Below are 18,238 nucleotides of genomic sequence, written 5' to 3' on the forward strand. Positions count from 1 at the left end.
AAAGGGGCAATGCACGTCTCTGTGTCTCACTCACTCATGCATGCATCCCCAGCACTTTGGAAAGTCGACACCTGTGCAGCCATGCGTGTGCTGTTAGGAGAGAGTGGTGTGCTCCAGCTGGATAGCGTGGGCTCATCATGTTCAGTTTTTCAGGGAAGTGTTTGCAGCTACTGCCTTACATCTGTTGTGTTTCCTCCCTCCTGCCTCAGTCCATGCTGCCTTGTTAGAGGATGAGGCTACATTAACAACAGGGTATTAACCCTTGAGGGCTCAGCCAAGTGCTAGTTCATAATTTAGCAGCAAGGCATTCCCTGGGAAGTATTCCACCTTCTTACTCCACCACCTCAACCAAGCTCCACAATATACAATATAAAACAGTTTGTTTAAAACTTATACTGTATATGTATATAATGTCTCTTGTTTGGTGAAAAAAATGCCCCTGGAACATAACCCTCTCCCACCCACCCCCCTTTTACATTAATTCTTATGGGGAAATTGGATTCGCTTAACATCGTCGTGCATAAAGTCACATTTTTCAGGAACATAAATACAACCTTAAATGAGGAGTTACAGTATGCAAATCTGAAGTACTTTTTTTTTTTTAACCCAATCCTGTACATTTGACATCACAATCAATTTTCACCAGACTAAAAAAAGGACATGTGTGACCTACTGCCAAACTCCAAGCCTCTACTAACTGCCAGTATAAATTTCATCTTTTCTTTTCACAGCCTTTCCTAATTTCTGAACAGATTGTGTTGGACATCAGCAAGATTGTAGGCAATAAGCCTCAGAGATTTAACAACTGCTGGAGCTGTGATCTGTGCTTCTGTCTCATGTCATATAGGCACCAATCCAGCAAAACACTGAAGCACATGTGTATTCTCATTGAAGTCAGTGCAACTACTCATGCTTAAAGTGTTTTGCAGGATTGGGCCATGGTTTGGTGTACGGATTTTAGAAAATAGAGTAATATTTTATTAGGTATTTCTGTCAAATCTATATGTAGTTTACGTACGTTTGCTGTCAATTAGCAGCTGGCGGTACGTTTTTTTTCCGCCTCCTTTCTTTTCCCTGCCCTCACAGAGAAGGGGTCAGGTAGTCTTGAACTTTCATTTCCTTCCTCTCTCTCCTTCTGATGACTCTGGAGGTGAATTGGAAGGGAAGATCTGACAACTTGAACATTGGCAGGTCTTTCGACAGTTTAGCTATGCTCTTTCTCTGCCTGAGCCCTAGCAGAGCTAGTGGAGTTGTAATCAATAGTCTCAATATTTGTGCCTGGAAGGCTCCATCTCAGTGTTTTCTAGCAGAAGTACTTTAATGAGGATCAGATACACTACAGAGAGTGTGGCCTCAGACGTGTTCAGTATTTGGTTTTGGACATGAATGTCACGGTGTGACATTTAGGAGTCTGATAAATTACTTCACCATAAAGCAGTTGCCTGAAGGGATGGAACATGGCAGCTGTGTAACTTAACACAGCAACAGTACTCAATGGATATGGCAGGTAGGACAATAGCTTTGAATCGGATACAAGCCTCTTGAGCTCTTTCATGCTTATGCTGTTATCTGAATTTATAATTTAGACATTTTATTATCTTTCTGATATATTTTTAGGATTGGAGAATCCATGTAGATCAAATGCATCAGCACAAAGATGGAATCGAATCTGCTTTAAAAGAGACTAGGGTATGTCTTGTACATGCAGAGTACTATACTGTGTTCTCAGCGTTTTTTAACTGACTTATTTGATTAGATATATAGTTTGATTCAGTATTCTTGAGATTGTTTTACAGCACTATGGAGCAATGCAACAAATATGATTGAGGGCTGGTGTGATTGACAAAGGACAAATTATTGGAAAAAGTAAAGTTGTATGATTTGTCCAAGGATAAATTAATGGGGGACACAGCGGACTACAAGTATTTGAAGTGTGTACATCCTGAAAATGGAGAGGAGTTTTTAAAGACTATCCTGTGGAGGGTGGTACTTAATAATCCAGAGGGAATTTTAAAAAGGAAAATTTTAGCTGAATACTGTAATCAGAATAACTTTCTGACAGTGAGACTTATTAGACTGGAATAATCTTAGGGGAAATGGTAGAAGCACCATTTCTTGAGAAATTTGAATCTGGAACTAAACAATAGAAAACATCATAGGTGTAGTCCTGCACTTGCCATAGGCCAATTGTCCTAGTAATTCTTTTCCATCTCAGACTCCTATGATTCAATATCCTTTCTGAATTAAAGGCATTTTAACAGTGTTCATACATTATATATAAAGTATAATCTTACCCACAAAATATCATGTTCTAGGGTTACCTTGACAAACTTCATAACGAAATCAGTAGGACGCTCGAAAAGGTCAACAGTCGGGAAAAGTACCTCAACAATCAGTTGGAGCATTTGGTTCAGGAATATCGTACGGCACAAGCTCAGCTGAGTGAGGTAATGCACTGACCCATTGCTGTTGCTTTTTGTAGGGCTGAGCTGTCTACAGTATGGCCCAAGGATCCAGTGCAGCCTGCAGAGTCCACATCTACTTTTTCCCTCTGACTGTAGGTAGAAGACAAAGGGCTGGACACACAAAAGGAGTTGGACGTGGTGACTCCGAGCATCACATTTATCTTTTAGGCACCTAGAAAATTGCTGTAATAACAAAGCCTGAGTTCCTATGCAATGACTGGAGGCAAAGGGGGCATCTTAGACTGTGACTCATAAAAGCTAGTATACTAGACAGAAAGCTGCCTAAGTTGACTAATAGTAGATGCCGATGTGTGCTAAGCCCTACACATCATACACATATAGGCACCCAAATCCAAGTTACGGAGAGGTGCCTAATGATTCTCCCTCTTCTGGAGTTAGGCACCTGTGCCATTTTATCAAGAAACCAGGGGAGGAGGACTAGAACTTCCCTCATAAATTTTAGCTTAGTGGTTAGGGTACTCACCTAGGATGTGGGAGACCCCCTGTTCAAGTCCCCCTCCCTCCATCTGAGGTAGGGGGGAGAAAGGATTTAAACAGGGATCTGCTAGCTCTTAGGTGAGTGCCCTGACCCCTGGGCTTTGGGCTAATTTGGTGTGGGAGGCTCTCAATCTTTCAATCAATGATTAGAGTAACTGGCGCAGGGGGACTGGACCCTGGCTCTCCCACATCCCAGGCCAGTACTCTCATCACCAGGCTACAGTCATTATTATGCTTATGCTGTCACTGTCATGTGTACTCTCTCTCTTTGTCTAGCCCAAATAATTCTTTAATTATTTGTACCCAGAGCAACAGTTTCAACAGGAGAGGCAGCCACACATCCTATAATGCAATAGTTAGGGCACTCACCTAGGGTAGAGGGTGTCAGACCAGTTAAAACCCCTTCACCCCCTCAGGCAGAGATGGGACTCAAACTGAGGGTCTCCCACATCCCAGGTGAGTACCCTAACCACAGTTACCATAACCCAAGTTATGAGGAAGCTCCTCCTCCTCGTCCCTGCCTCCCCCAGGTCTTTTGTGTGAATTTATCTGTGGGGTTGAATCCAGCACATGGATGTGACAGAGGTGCAGTTAAACCCAGAGTGGTGACACATTATATTCCCTCTTTCTCAAAAGAGGGCCTGGGTTCAGGACTGCTGAGTTCCATCCCAGTTCTGACAAACTCGCTGTGGTCAAGGGCAAGGCACTTGCACTCTCTGTGGTTCTGTAAACTTACTTCCCTCACATGAGCGTTGTGATCTTTAATTGCCATTTTGTTAAGGTCCCTTGAGATTCTTGAATGATAGACAAATGGGCCAGATCTTGCAAACTCTTCCTCACACTCCATTGATTTCATTGGCACTACATGCATGAATGAGGATTTCCAGAATTGGGATCTAAAAGAGCAAGTATTATAATAAATTCTCTAAGCGGTACAGTAAATCCTTACTTAAAGTTGTCCCGGTTAACATTGTTTCATTGTTATGTTGCTGATCAATTAGAGAACATGCATGTTTAAAGTTGCGTAATGCTCCCTTCTAATGTCGTTTGGTAGCTGCCTGCTTTGTCCACTGCTTGCAGGAAGAGCAACCCGTTGCAGCTAGCTAGTGGTGGACCAGCAACACCCCATCAGCTCCCCATTCCCCTAAGTTCCCTGTGTGGCAGCCACCCAGCAGGCTATCAGTTGCCAGCAGTTCAGCTGTCCCTCCCGCCACTGCCATGTGCTGCTCCTGCCCTCTGCCTTGGAGCTGTTCCTGGGAGCCTCCCACTTGCTGTGCAAGTGGGGGGGAAGGGAAGCTCCTGCCCCCCGCTTGCCCCATCTTCCATAGAGCAGGGGGGACACATGACAGGGCTCAGGACGGAGGGAGCTTCCTGGCAGCAGCTGCCGTCTCAGCTTGCTGATCTACTTAACAAGGCAGTGTACTTAGAGTGGGGTCAGCATACTTAAAGGAGCAATGCGCTCTCTCTCTCTCTCACACACGGTGTGTGTCTCTGTCTGCCATGCTGTCTCACCTCCCTCCAGTCACTGCCTTGTGGAGTGTGAGGCTACATTAACAACAAGTTAACCATTGAGGGCTCAGCCAATTGCTAGTTCATCATTTAGCAGTAAGGCATTCTCTGGGAAATATCGCACCCTCTTCCATCCTCTGACTCCACCACTTCAACAATTTTCACAATCATCACTGTGGTGTACTAGTATTAAATTGTTTCTTTAAAACGTGTGTGTAATATATATAAATTTTTTTCACCAGACAAAAGACATATATATAAAAAATATATTTTGTCTGGTGAAAAAAAATTCCCTGGAACCTAACCCCCCTCCACCCTCCATTTACATTAATTCTTATGGGGAAATTGGATTTGCTTAACATTGTTTTGCTTAAAGTCGGATTTTTTAGGAACATAATTACAGCGTTAAGTGAGGAGTAACTGTGTATATATATGTTTCTGTTTTGTCAATAATACAGAAAGTGTTCTCTCTTCCAGGCCAAAGAGAAATACCAACAGGGAAGTGGAGGAGTAACGGAAAGGACTAGAACTCTCTCTGAGGTAGAATATATTTTCACACAATTTGTGTTATGGTCTTAATTCTGAAAAGAGTTCCAATCTTTCATGCATTGTTTTCTAACTTCTAAAATAGTCCATTGTGCACAGTCATTTGACATTAGGGTTTACCATTTTATTAAATAAACTTTTTCTTATGAAGTACTTTTTCATATCAATGTTTAGAAATTTGTTCATTTCATGAAAGTGGTCTAGAACTGTGAGCCCAGAATTGAGAGAGATTTTCTGAAATTCTAATCCCAGCTCTGCTGCTGATTCTATCTGTGAGGTGGGTAAGCTACTTAAGGAAAACTACAGGGGAAATGTTATCTCCAAGGAGAATAATATATAAATGTATAAAATAAAATATAGATTTTATCTGCCTCATTAGGGCTATTGAGGATTTAATGTTTGTAAAGTGCTTTGAAGATGAGAAAATTGGAAATTTTATTATTTATATTTATTTAAAATGTTAACATTTGGTACAATGGGAGAAAAATTTTCTAATACAAAGTTTGTTTGTTTTTTGTCGGAAGACCTGGTTTTGTTGAATTTTTCTGATGGAAAATGTCAATTTCAGTGACCTGATGTTTTTTGGTTTATCTGAAGCAATATTTTGAAACTAAGTGTTTCATTTCAAAATGTTGATGTGGAAAATCAAAACATTTTGTTTCAAAATATCAATTTGTTTTGATTGCAAATGTCAATCTTCTGTTTCAGTGCTCCAAATCAAAAAATTTTATGGAAATTTCATTCCCTTACTAACGTTACTATTTAGCAAAAAGTACAGGAGTAGTTGTGGCACCTTTAGAGACTAACAAATTTCTTTGAGCATAAGCTGTCATGGGCTGCAGCCCTCTTCATCAGATGCATAGAATGGAACATATAGTAAGAAGATATATATACATACAGAGAACATGTTCTCTGTTCTTTTTGCGAATACAAACTAACACAGGTGCTACTCTGAAACCTTTACTATTTAGGTTAAGGTTACAAAAAACCTTATCCACTAGAAGACTAAATTTCTGTTATAGCCTCATCTCATCACACTACTAGAATACACTAGAAACTATCATCACAACATTTATTAAGATTTTTTAAAAAATGTTAGAGACACAAGATGGATGAGGTAATATCTTCTATTGGTCCAGCTTCTCTTGGTGAGAGAGACAAGCTTTTGAGCTAAAAGCTCTGTGGAGCTTGAAAGCATGTTTCTTTCACTAACACAAGTTGGTCCAATAAAAAATAATACCTCACCCACCTTGTCTCTCTGAGTACAAATCTGTCTTCTGAGTGTAGTACCTCTGCAGAGTTTTATGCCTGTTTTTAAAATAATAATAATTAATTGTACAATTATGTTTAACTTTGCGTTTAATACTGCTCCATCCTAAAAGCAAGAGTAATTTTTAAAAACAGAACACCATATGAACTTGAAGTCTTTATAATGTTTTTGTGCTTTGGTAATTAGTGTGCAACTAATAAAGAATAATGCATTACTGAGGGTGTGGATATTGGACATGATTCTAATCTCAGCTATACTAATGCATATCAGAAGTAAAGCCAGATATATTTGGTGCTATATAGATTTTCACTGGTATAGCTGTGATCAGAACATTTCCCATTGGGACATACCATTACACTCTAGGTGTGTAGTGAAAATGTTTTCCTCTCTCTGAACATATTGAAATAGAGAGGGTAAATGTGGCTTGGTGGTTCCAACCCATTCATTTTCATATCATGGTCAAAGTGCTTTATTAGCGAACGAGATCCCTCCCTTTTCACAATCCATGCTACAGACACAATACTGTTGTACATGCAGACCTTTCAATATACAGTATCAGTGCTGAAGTTTTTCTTACTCCTATACACAGACATCCCAATAAACTTTATGTACACATCCCAGGGACTTTCATTGTCTATCTTTTTATTCTGGTACCATCCCTCTGGATTCCTTAACTAACCTGGTTTTTGTAGTAACCACGATCACCTGGCACACCACTTTCTAGCTCAGCAAACCTTATCCTTAATCTGTTGTAATGTAGACAGGAGTGCTATTCCATCAACCATTCTCTAAGAGAATAGTGGTTCTTGTCTTCCATCAGTTATTGAAATGCATCACTTTTATTATTATTACTGTATGATGAGAGAGCCTTCAAAACAGTAACCCCAGGCCACTGCCAAAATGTTACTCATGTAGATTATTTGTATTGTTCTTTTTTTCACATTAAAAATCCAGTTTGGGATTAGTAATTTGGCATTGAGAAATAGTTACTCTATTTACAGTGCTGAGCGTAGATTAGTCATTTTTGTAAAACTAATGTAGTTATTCAGAATTTTTTTAATTGAATTTCAAAAATAATGCACACTTAATATCAATTTCTTCAATTTCAGATTACTGAAGTGTTAGAAAAAGTAAAGCAGGAAATGGAAGAGAAGGGAAGCAGTATGACTGATGGAGGTACGTACATGCCTTCCTCAGGAAAAAAAATTTTCATTCCCTGAGAAACAAGTGCACATTCAGGCCTAGGTTACAGAAAAATAATCTAGTACATGAAAATAAACAAAACAAAAGCAGGAATGAGTTACTAAATAAGTGAAAACATCGGGGTAAAATTTTCAAAGGCGTCTAAGTGATTTAGGAGTCTTTCAAAAATGACTTAGGCATTTAGGAGTCTAAATCCCATTGGGTTCCAAAATTTTGTGTTTTGAGAATTTTACCATAAAAATCTCAGAAAATTCATGGGCTCTCTAATTTGAATAACTACATAACTAACCCACTGCTGGTGATGTAGGGCCTGATGCTGCAAACACTTACTACCATCAGTTTGCTCATGGCAGTAAGCATTATGTTTGGTGGCAGGTGTTCACAGGATTGGGCCTATAGCTGGTAGAAGAATTCATTGTAGTACTTGTGATGGTTGTACTGTTTCTATTTTAAATTTATTCTAAAAGTCATATAAGCCTAAATGTTTTGCTGTCTTAAAGTCTCTTTTGGCTGATAAACCTGCTCTATTTCAGATGTAAAAGGAATTGTGATGCAGACATGGAGAGTATCAGACAGACACTCTAATAGAGTTAAACACAGGGACTGCAATGTTATTTAATTACTGATGCCTAACTGTCATAAACCACCTGCAATAGCTATCTCACCCTGGAAGCAAACTGTATACACCCTCCCCTCACCACACAGAGTTAATCACCTGGCCTTATGCCACCCTTCCTGCCCAATGACAGTGGTGATGGGTAGAACAAGCTCCAGAGCCTGGAACCTGCAGCTTGTGCTGCCCCCCAACCCATCCCCACATGCCTTGCTCCACAAAGAGTGGTGTGGAGGGGTGAAGAAGCAGTGTCTGCTTTGCAGAAGTGCAAAGTGGTGGGAGGAAGAGGAATAGGGTATGTGAAACACTGCCTTAGCTGAGATCTTCCATTGCCAGCTCCTGGCAGTGTCTTCATTGCTCCCTGCTCCACCAAACGCCACCTCAGGTAGAAGGGTGAGCATTATTGCTGTACAAAAAATATGAAATTGGAAAACCTATTCTCATTTTTATGCACATTATCAGATCCAACATGTCAAGAAGGCAGCAAAATTATCACCACTTATTTCTATTTTTAATATGTCTTGCTTGCTAAAAATGATGTCTCAGTAGAATCGTGTCTCCTTTTGTTCATTCTCCAGTTAGCAAAGGGAGTGAATTATTGGAAAAGTAATGCTTTTCACGTACAGGAGACTAACACATGTACTATTTGTCCTTCTTTTTTAAACAGCTCCTTTAGTAAAAATTAAGCAGGCCTTAACCAAACTGAAGCAGGAAACAGTTCAGATGGACATAAGGATTGGTGTAGTGGAACACACGTTACTCCAGTCGAAGCTGAAGGAGAAATCAAATATGACTAGAGATATGCATGCAACTATGATTCCTGAAACTACAATAGGCGCCTATTAAAGTTGCTTGGAATGTACTTGTATTTCAGACAAAAAAAATTTTATAACTTGTTTTTTCACAATATGCTTGTCATGCATTTTAGGGTGCTGCAGATGTGTACATAGCACTTTAGGCTCTATAAATGGAACCAGGCTGAATTTTGTGACTTAAAAGCTTTCAAACTTATTGCAAGTCTTTTATAAATACATTAATAAATTCTCATTAACTAACTTGTCTCTTCTTCTGCACTGTCGTATGTTAAGTAGTATAAAAGTCTATTGACACAGCCTATAATCTTCAAGCCTTGATTACATATTCTGTAGTGAAAGAAAATTACTTGTTGAAGGCTTGAAAGGAATTTAAAATGTCTGCTATTTATTCTCATTTACATATGATTAACATTAGTATTTAATTGCTGACATTGGAATAATACAGCGCTACCCTTTCTAGAGACCTGGGTCAAATCTGATTCTGGCTGCAAGTGAAAGTAAGTTGTTTGGTCCCCTCCCAGCCCCTATTTGAATTTTATATATAGAACAAAATAACTGTCCTGTTTGGCACAATTGGAGGTGATTGACAGACTCTTCTGAGAAGGTTTTGATGAGATTAGCAGCGCTGTTGTAATTCAAAATCTCAGTACTTTGCAAGGCAGCTGTTAGTGTCATGACTCCATCGGGACCTACATGTCCCTCGCTTTGATAAGCATGGCAGCATCATGTACTGGCAAGTGCACCTGAAAAATGCATAAGACCTTGCTTCTATTCCCGGCTCTGCCATTGATTTGCTGTGTGAGACATTGCATTGTTCATGTAACTTCTGTATGCATCAGTAAAATTTATCTATAAGATTGTGACAACAGTAGTTAAAACTCCTTACAATTGAGGTTGAGATCTGGATGAAAAGTGCTTACATTTGTTTAATTCAAGAAACGTATTGCTGATATTTCTAAGAGACTGTGAATCTGTGTGTAGTCAGCTACAATTTGGGGGAATTCTAAATTTGATGTGCCTTCCTAGATTGTTACAGGTTGAATATTATGCCATATGTCCTTGGAAAGGTTATTTTTCCCTACATTTCTAGTAGTTTAACCTGTGACTTTGATGTCTTGATCAGATGTATATTCCTAATGCACTCATTCCTGAATTAAGTAGTTCCCCTAGTTTATTTCTATAAAGACATAATATAACACTGGCTACACACCCACATAGTAGAATATAGCCAGTAGTAGCTTTTGGCTGAGGGGGAGAGGAGCACCTTAGGCAGGGTTGTTGCTACTTCCCCCATACAGAGGGGTGGATTGTGGTAGAGCCTTGGCTCCACCCCTCTACCCCCAACATGCAGGCCTGCAGGCCTCGCACAGCCTCGCTGATGCAGAGGCACAAATAATGTTTGTTGGGTATAGGACTAGTACAGATTACTCCTTCCCTGGAGCAATGGGGAACCAAGGACCAGACTGAGATAGTCATACCCTGATCCTGACGCAGCCCAGCTATATACTGCTATTACTTTGGGCTAGTGGCAAAGCCACAATTGAGCGCTAAATGAGAGTGTGGATGCATGACCCCTTTCCTTCCTTTTTACTATGATTGTTCCATGAGTACTCCTCTCTGGTTTGCGTATACCTTGTTCTGAGGTGGTTTATCCTTTTTTGAAAGAGCATCCATAAAAAACATAAAGGCCTACGCACTTCCCCTTTGAAATTTCAGAACGCTCAAAGTACTGTTTAGCAGCTACATCTGAATTAAACACAGCACTTGGTTTTATGGTGTTTTGTTTTTAAATGTGATCACACTAATTTACCACTGCTTTCCCTTAATACATATGGTGCTGGACACTGCTCTCTGTTACGCCATCATAAATGCAGACTAACTCTATTTACCTCCGTAGCTATTCCTGATATATGACATTGTAACTGAGATTGGAATCAAGCTCCTTAATAGGCAGAAATATGTGATGTCCAATTAGGGTGGGTGGAGCAGAAGGAGAAATGCAAGGAGCAGGAGTAAACCAACATAGCAGCAGCGATGCCCCTTCTCTCGGTAGTATTGATGGCAGAGGTGAGGAAAGAAGCTTTGCCCTGGAGTAAATAACTGCCCCTTCTTAAGTACACTATAGTATAAAGTTAATTGTGTACTGAGTATGCACCAAGTACATCCCTGGTATAATTTCAACAAAAAGTGGCATTAAATAGAGCTAATGAGTATGTTCATGATTCAGTGTCCTTCACAATCATTAGGGTAGCATAAAAGTGACCTTGTCTGTTTAATATTTGCATGATCCAGTGGTATGGTCACATGACTGAGAACATCTGCTATGGAACCCTTTGGCAAGTTGCTTACTATGCTGTGCCTCAGTTTTCCCGTTCGTTAAAATTCAGATAATCATTCTTGCAGAGTAGCTTTACAGATGAAAAGCGCCATACAAATGCTAAGTATTATAATTTATCTGTGCAAATTGCTGCACAGAAATCCATTGAGTCACACTGGAAACCAATTTCCAACCTTTTTTGCTGCCTACCAAAATCTTCCCACCTTCATCTTAATTTAGAAAAATTGTCATTCATTTTCTTTCCTGAATCCACTGCTGTGTATTGCTGCTGCTGCTGCATATGATGCCTCAAAAGTCTGTATCTCACTGGTGGATAAAGTAATCACATTGTATGCAGTCTGCAAAGCACATTTGAGATCCTTTTTGGGTTGAATATGATGTACTGCATAAAGGGGGTGGGTGGGTGTGCACACACCCTTGTCTCTCCTGCAAACACTCCACCCCCTGCTTTGCTGACATTAATCAGCTTGCATTTATGAACAAAGGATGATGGAGAAAACCTCCATGAAACAAGGTTTGGTGGTCTCAGTAACTTCTGGAAGACTGGATGAGCAAGATAAACACCACTAGCAAAGCTCAACATCTTGGTGAAAGGATGTTGGTGAGGATGTTTTCATTTAAAGGAAAAATGAGTGTCTCTAACTTTGGGCCAAAAAAAATCCTTATCCTAAAGTAACTAGAAAATATAGCTGTCAGGTGTGGGGCGGGGGATTGTTTGTTTGTCTTTTGTGTCTTCACAAATGAAAATTAGGACCCTATTTTTGCCCTTTGGTCTATATGTGAAATTCCCATTGACATTTCAAGGGTGATATGTGGCCTAACATCACCATCTGATCAGCACAGACAGCTGCCCAAGCTTGCATAACGAGGGCACAATTTTGCTTTAAAGGCATTCTTATTGAGCTAACATAGTCACTGCACCCTTCCTAAAAGCAGAAGGATAGCGATAGAGTTCTGCCTTTGGCAGCTTGAAAGACTGCCTTTTTTTTTTTTTTTTTTTTTTTTAAGAGCAATCGGCCATGTCATTTATTCTACTGATGGATCAATGCAGGAAGTAGAAGCAAAATTAAAGCTAAATCAGTCACTTCACATGAGGTTCATGTATCCAACACAAAAGATTCAGTGCTTGTAGCTAATAAAATTAAGATGTGGTGATGGCTTTTTCCACTCTCAAATAATGCACCGTTCTGCAGCAGTTGTTCTGGAAAGGGATACAATTTATCCGTGTTCCAAAGCATTTTTATAATTGTGGGGGCAGAAGTATAATTAATAGCATTAATATTTAGTATTTATGCAGAGCTCTCCTCTTCCAAAATGTGTTATAAACGTCAGCTGTCTGAAATAGAACAGAATGTAGAAAATGTGTAATTAGAATAATCAGGATCTGAAATGAATGACGGGTCTAGGGACAGATTGTGTTTAGACTTGGCGTAGTGAGCAAGGGGTATGGGAGAGGTGCAAGGAGACTCCACTTTGGGTGCTCTGATGGGGGAACCAAAATCCTTTCTTTTGTGATCATGAGCATTGCTGCAGTCTAGTGCGGCCAATAGCCCTAGTTGCACCAACAAAGAAGGCTCAGCCATCATTCCCCAACTCCCCTGTGATATGTACCCTGGGGGGTGTACATGTGGTAGAGCTGACAACCCAGCGTTTGTTCCCCTAAGCCTCAGGAGCAATTCTGCTTAGCCAGAAATTCTCCTGGCATTCCATTCTGCTCTGAAGCCCTGCTGGACCCCATCAAATATCCGGTTCAGTATCTTCCGCATGATCTGGTGTACAGCGTTTCTCTGGTTCAGCTAGTTACACTCTCAGTTCAAGGCTAGAATATTGTGAGTACAAGTGTCACACCAGGATTTGGGCTCATTCCCCTTGCTGTCAGGGTAGTGGAGATGCATTCTTCTGAATGAATCATTAAGCTTCGGCCCCATCAGCATCTCTCTGGAGGCTATGTAGGTGGGATAACAGCTTTCTAAGTGAGTAGGGAATAACTGCAATGCCCTGACCACCATTCCCCTTCTCTCTAAAACACCTTCTCATATCAACAGTGAGGTGTCAGTAATACATTCCATGTTGGGTGGCAGAGCAACTGCACTACAGGGGACAGATTCTGATCTCCGTTACACTGGAGTGTAAATCCTTTGAGGGCAAAGGAGTTACTCTAAGCTGTGAATATAAGCCCTTAGCGCTGAGGTATCTCAGGATTTGTTGACAGAATTTGTGTTATCTCCATTCTTACATACAGGGTTATTCAAGGAGGCAGTCACAAGTTCAAATGATTCCATGTAAGCCATAAAGAGTGTTACAGACAGCTCCCAGGTCTGGTCAAAGCTTTCCTTCTCTTTCTCCTTGCTGCGTAAAAAGCTTTTTCTAGTAAGAGAAGGGCTTGAAAAAATTCCTTCTTAAGAAAGCCCCCAAAAGCTACAGACTATAAAACAGTCACATTTATAAGAGTATTCCCAGCTCTGCCACTGCCTTTCTATATGGCCTCCAAAAAAAGTCACCATGCACATTGCTAAGTAAAAGGTAAGATGGAAGCTATTAAGGGATCAAGACAGTGTATCATGTAAAGGATCTGAACAGAGATGGGCCTGAACCAAAATCCTAGATGTAAACATTCCCAGACTCTGGGCTGTTTGAAATCTGAATCCAACTTTTGGAGCTCGAGTCTGTCTCCAAATGTGACAAATGTTGTTTAAGACGAATGAATAAGTGAGATGCTGTTTCTTTTCATTCTGGCTCAAGTCCCATTTCCAGACTGTCAATGCTGCAGTGTTTCTGCACAATGCAGCTGCACGTGCATGCCCCCACACACTGCACATACTCCCGCCTGCTGTTCTGCTGAAACTAGCAAAGGGGGAGTTTGTGCTTTGGCAGCTTAGAAATGTGACTGTGTGAATGCCATGTGTCCTGACTCCTGCAGCCTCAGGGCCATTCACTTCATCATCAGTGTTTCAATTATAGTAACTGTGATTGCATCAGCTTTGCCTTTCCCCAGGAAAGATTGCAAAGAAGTGAGTAGAAACTGCCTGTGTTTGATTATCTCTGGGAAAGTCCCCAAATAACACCAGAACCATGTAGTTCAAGGAAGCAGAGGACAAGATGGGAAGCTCTTAAATGTGTTCTGTGACACCCAGACAATGGTGGGTCATGCCCAAATAGTGTCTCGATATAACAAAATATTGCATTTTGCATCATCCTGGTTCTTCCTCCCCTCTCCCAGATAGGTTCTTTCCTTCAGCTAATCTCCATCCTCTTTCTCTTCTCCAATATCAGTCAATACCAAGTTAGTACTTCAGGAGAGTATTAAGATCACTGTGCTGCTGGAGGTATTACCTGTTAGCTGCAGAATGGCAGCCCTGATCATGTGTAGTTGTAAGCTATCCCTGGACTATGTTTACATGAGCAGAGGTTTGAGCTTTTTTCCTCTTAGGCAGACACACCTTGGATAGTTACATTTTTTTTCTCTTGCATAATACTCCTGTAATTTCTGTTGGATACAGTATTCTTTTTTCTCTGCCTGCCCTAAATTGTTGTAGGTTTGGTTGTGTACAGTTACTGTGTTCCACTCCAGAGGTGGCTGAGTTTTGGTGGTAATTTCTATATACCGCTTAGCTAGCCATTGTGAAGGTTGCTAAATGGGAATACTTTAAGGCTTTCAGGTGTAAGATGCAATAGAGCAGGGGTCGGCAACCTTTCAGAAGTGGTGTGCTGAGTCTTCGTTTATTCACTCTAATTTAAGGTTTCACGTGCCAGTAATACATTTTAATGTTTTTAGAAGGTCTTTTTCTATAAGAGTATAATATATAACTTAACTATTGTTGTATATAAAGTAAATATAGTTTTTAAAATGTTTAAGAAGCTTCATTTAAAATTAAATTAAAATGCAGAGCCCCCTGGACTAGTGGCCAGGACCCAGGCAGTGTGAGCAGTGGCGTATTATCGCCTAGGCCAACAAGGCCTAGGCGGCAAATTTGCAGGGGCGGCAAATTTGCTCGTGCCCCCTCCCCAACTCTGCCCGTTCCCCAAATCCCCGGCCTGCCTCCTCCCCCAGGCACGCCATGCTTCCCTCCTTCTACCTCCCTCCCCGACTTGCCGCGCGAAAGCGCTGGGAGGGAGAAGCAAGTAGCGTCACTCAGAAATGGCAGAGCAGAGGTGAGCTGGGGCCGGCAGGCGTGAGGAGTAACTCGGGGGGCCGGAACCGCTCCCCGCCCCAGCTCACCTCTGCTCCACCACTGCCATCCCCTGAGCGCGCCACAACTCCCCTTCTCCCTGCTCCCTTCCAGGCTTACCGCGCAAAAGCGCTGGGAAGGAAGAAGGAGAAGCATGTAGCGGCGCGCTCAGGGGATAGCGGAGGTGATGTGGGGCTGGAGGGTGTGGGGAGTAACTTCTTCGGGGGGGCAGGCAACTGCTCCCTGCCCCAGCTCACCATTACTCTATCTCTGCCATCCCCCGAGTGCACCAGAACTCACCTATCCCCCTTCCCTCCCTGGCTTGCCGCGAGGTAGCGGAAGTGAGCTGGGGCAGGGGAAGCGGCAATTTTTTGAGGGCCTAGGGGAGGCAAATTTATTAATCCACCACTGGGTGTGAGTGCCACTGAAAATCAGCTCGCGTGCCGCAGGTTGCCTATCCCTGCTATAGAGGCACAAAGTAATCATTTAGCAAAATATCCTCAGAACGAGCTGTTAACCCTGTGATCTCATTCAAAACATTTTTTTTTTTTAAATTTCTGCAGCTTCTGCTCCTGGCATAGTTCAAGTTTCTTGCCATGTCACTGGGATTCAGATTTTTTAGACTGTAGGTGTTTCTCTCCCTTTCTGAACATTGCTGTCTCATGATGAGCGCATTCAGCCTTGCGAACAAAGAGACTATTAGGCAGAGTGTCGAGCCCGTGGGGTAGGCTGAGAGAGAGAAAGGCTGAGGTGGATATTTGGGGAGAAACATGGCAGTTCTCAGCTCACCTCCACTCCAGTGTTGAAAACAGTGTAAAAGTGTCAGTCAAGTTTTCTTATAACTGTTGGTGAACATAGTTTCCATTGTCTACTGCAAAGGGAAAACAGTTTTCAACACCGGCTTGTGGGTGGGGGCGGGATTAGAGCTGAGTGACATTTTTCAGATGCATAGTTTATTTGCCAAAGAATGGAGTAATTCAGGTCAGCTGAAACAATTTGAGAATTCAGATCAAGAACAGCGAATAGTTTCAGATGAAAAAAAAATCGAAAAAGGCAAAATGTTCTGTTTTGACATTTTCTAAATGAAATGTTTCAACATTTTCTTTTGAAACGCTGTTTCATTTAAAAATGTAGATTTATTTAAAAAATAACAAAAAGGTAAAAAAATCCACCTGAATTAATGAAATGGAAAAAAAATTGTTTTAAATTGAACCAGATGTTCTCTTTGACCCAAAATGATTTCTCTTTTGAGCAAGAAAAAATGAAAAATTCCCACTTTGGGTTGATCCAAAACTTTTTTTTTTTTTTTTTTAATTTTCATTGCAGTCATTTAATTGGAAAGTTCCATTGTTCACTCAGCTCTAGATGGGAGGGACTGCTGTGCTTAACAGATGATGTCACACAAGAGCTTTTTCAGTGTAGGCACAGCAGCTGAACAATGGAAAGTTCATGACTTTGAGAGTGTTGTTCACTAATTTGCGCTACTCTGCCTGGCAGCCATTTAATTACAGCTTTCAGCTGAATACTTATGCTGTGACCAGGGCCGGTGCAACCATTTAGGCGGACTAGGCAGTTGCCTAGGGCCCGGAGATTTGAGGGCACCAAAAAGCACCCCCAAATTTTTTTTTAAATGGTGGAGCAGCCGCTGCTGCTGGGACAGAGAGGCAGTCTGAGCTGCTGGCAGCAGCCGACAGCCCAGGGTGTCCCCTGGGTCAGGGCGCTGCCGCGGCAGCCGGCAGTCCAGGAGGTCCCCTGGGTCAGGGCGCCGCCAGGGCAGCCCGCAGCCCAGGGTGTCTGGAGGGGGCGGCAGGCAGTTCCGGTGGAGCTGCCGTAGTTGTGCCTGCAGACGGTCAGCTGCTCGCGCGGCTCTGGTGGACCTCCCGCAGACACCACTGCAGCAGCTCCACCGGAGCCGCGGGACCAGCGCACGGGGCGGCAAAATTGCCGTCAGCCTAGGGCGCTCAAACCCCTAGCGCCGGTCCTGGCCGTGACCTGCATTCAGATAAAACACTCTTGTTTTCATATTATTCTTGGAGGTACCACACTTTAAGCAGCAGAGGAAAAAAGCTGTTGTACTGAAAATGCAAGGTCTAACTCTAGATGAGGCAGATTGATAGTTCAGTTGCTTACAAGTACTTTAATCCTCTGATAATTTCTACTTAATAAAAATGGATTTATGCAAGTGTGAATTTTTTTCAAATTTCTGTCGAATAACACCGTTACAGCTGCTTGTGTTACAAGAAACACAATTGTAGGTCATCTAGTTCTTCCCTCTACGTACAAGATTGATTTCTGGATTATAGACTCAACTGCTGGAACCCAAGAAACTTTCTTTGAAAGACTATTCCATAGTCCAGTTGACTTTGCTACTACAGATTTTCCTTGAGAGATTATTATCCCACTCATCTCTTCTGGTTATTCCTCTATTTATCACATCTTTACAGAAATACATTTTTTTCCCCTCTCTGAGTTTGGTTCCCTTCAGATAATGTTTGTAAAAAGCGCTTTGAAAATGTCGAGTGCTGTAGAAATACTATTATTACAGGCAGTTAGTGAAAATAATCTTGCATTTCTATAGAAAACCTTCTTTGCAAATGGATCCAAAAACACTTTACAAACCAGAAGGCAGTTAGTACAATTTATGGGCCAAATCTGCATTCCATGCTCAGGCAAAATTCTTATCAAATTCAGTGGAAGAAAATGATATACTATACCACATACTATAATGTGCAGAGCCAGATTAAGTCCCATGTCTATAGCCCCAGCTCCTGGAGTCATATGATTACACCAGACTCTCAGCTTTCATTAAAAC

At 41.5% G+C, this 18,238-nt stretch overlaps 1 protein-coding gene across 3 annotated transcripts in view; it reads left to right on the plus strand.

Annotated features, from left to right (window-relative positions):
• IFT57 (intraflagellar transport 57) overlaps positions 1-9,159 on the plus strand; it is a 31,220-nt gene extending 22,061 nt beyond the window's left edge. For 2 of the 3 annotated variants that reach the window (XM_030582206.1, XM_030582212.1), the window contains exons 7-11: positions 1,618-1,689; positions 2,316-2,447; positions 4,950-5,012; positions 7,398-7,464; positions 8,772-9,159. In XM_030582206.1, the coding sequence (XP_030438066.1) occupies positions 1,618-1,689; positions 2,316-2,447; positions 4,950-5,012; positions 7,398-7,464; positions 8,772-8,950 (513 nt within the window). In that variant the 3' untranslated portion in view covers positions 8,951-9,159. The remainder of the gene's footprint in view (positions 1-1,617; positions 1,690-2,315; positions 2,448-4,949; positions 5,013-7,397; positions 7,465-8,771) is intronic. The other variant, XM_030582222.1, reaches the window with a different exon arrangement.
• The last annotated feature ends 9,079 nt before the right edge of the window (positions 9,160-18,238 follow it).

The sequence above is a fragment of the Gopherus evgoodei genome, chromosome 1, assembly GCF_007399415.2.
Source record: "Gopherus evgoodei ecotype Sinaloan lineage chromosome 1, rGopEvg1_v1.p, whole genome shotgun sequence".
In the NCBI taxonomy this organism is placed as follows: Eukaryota; Metazoa; Chordata; order Testudines; family Testudinidae; genus Gopherus; species Gopherus evgoodei.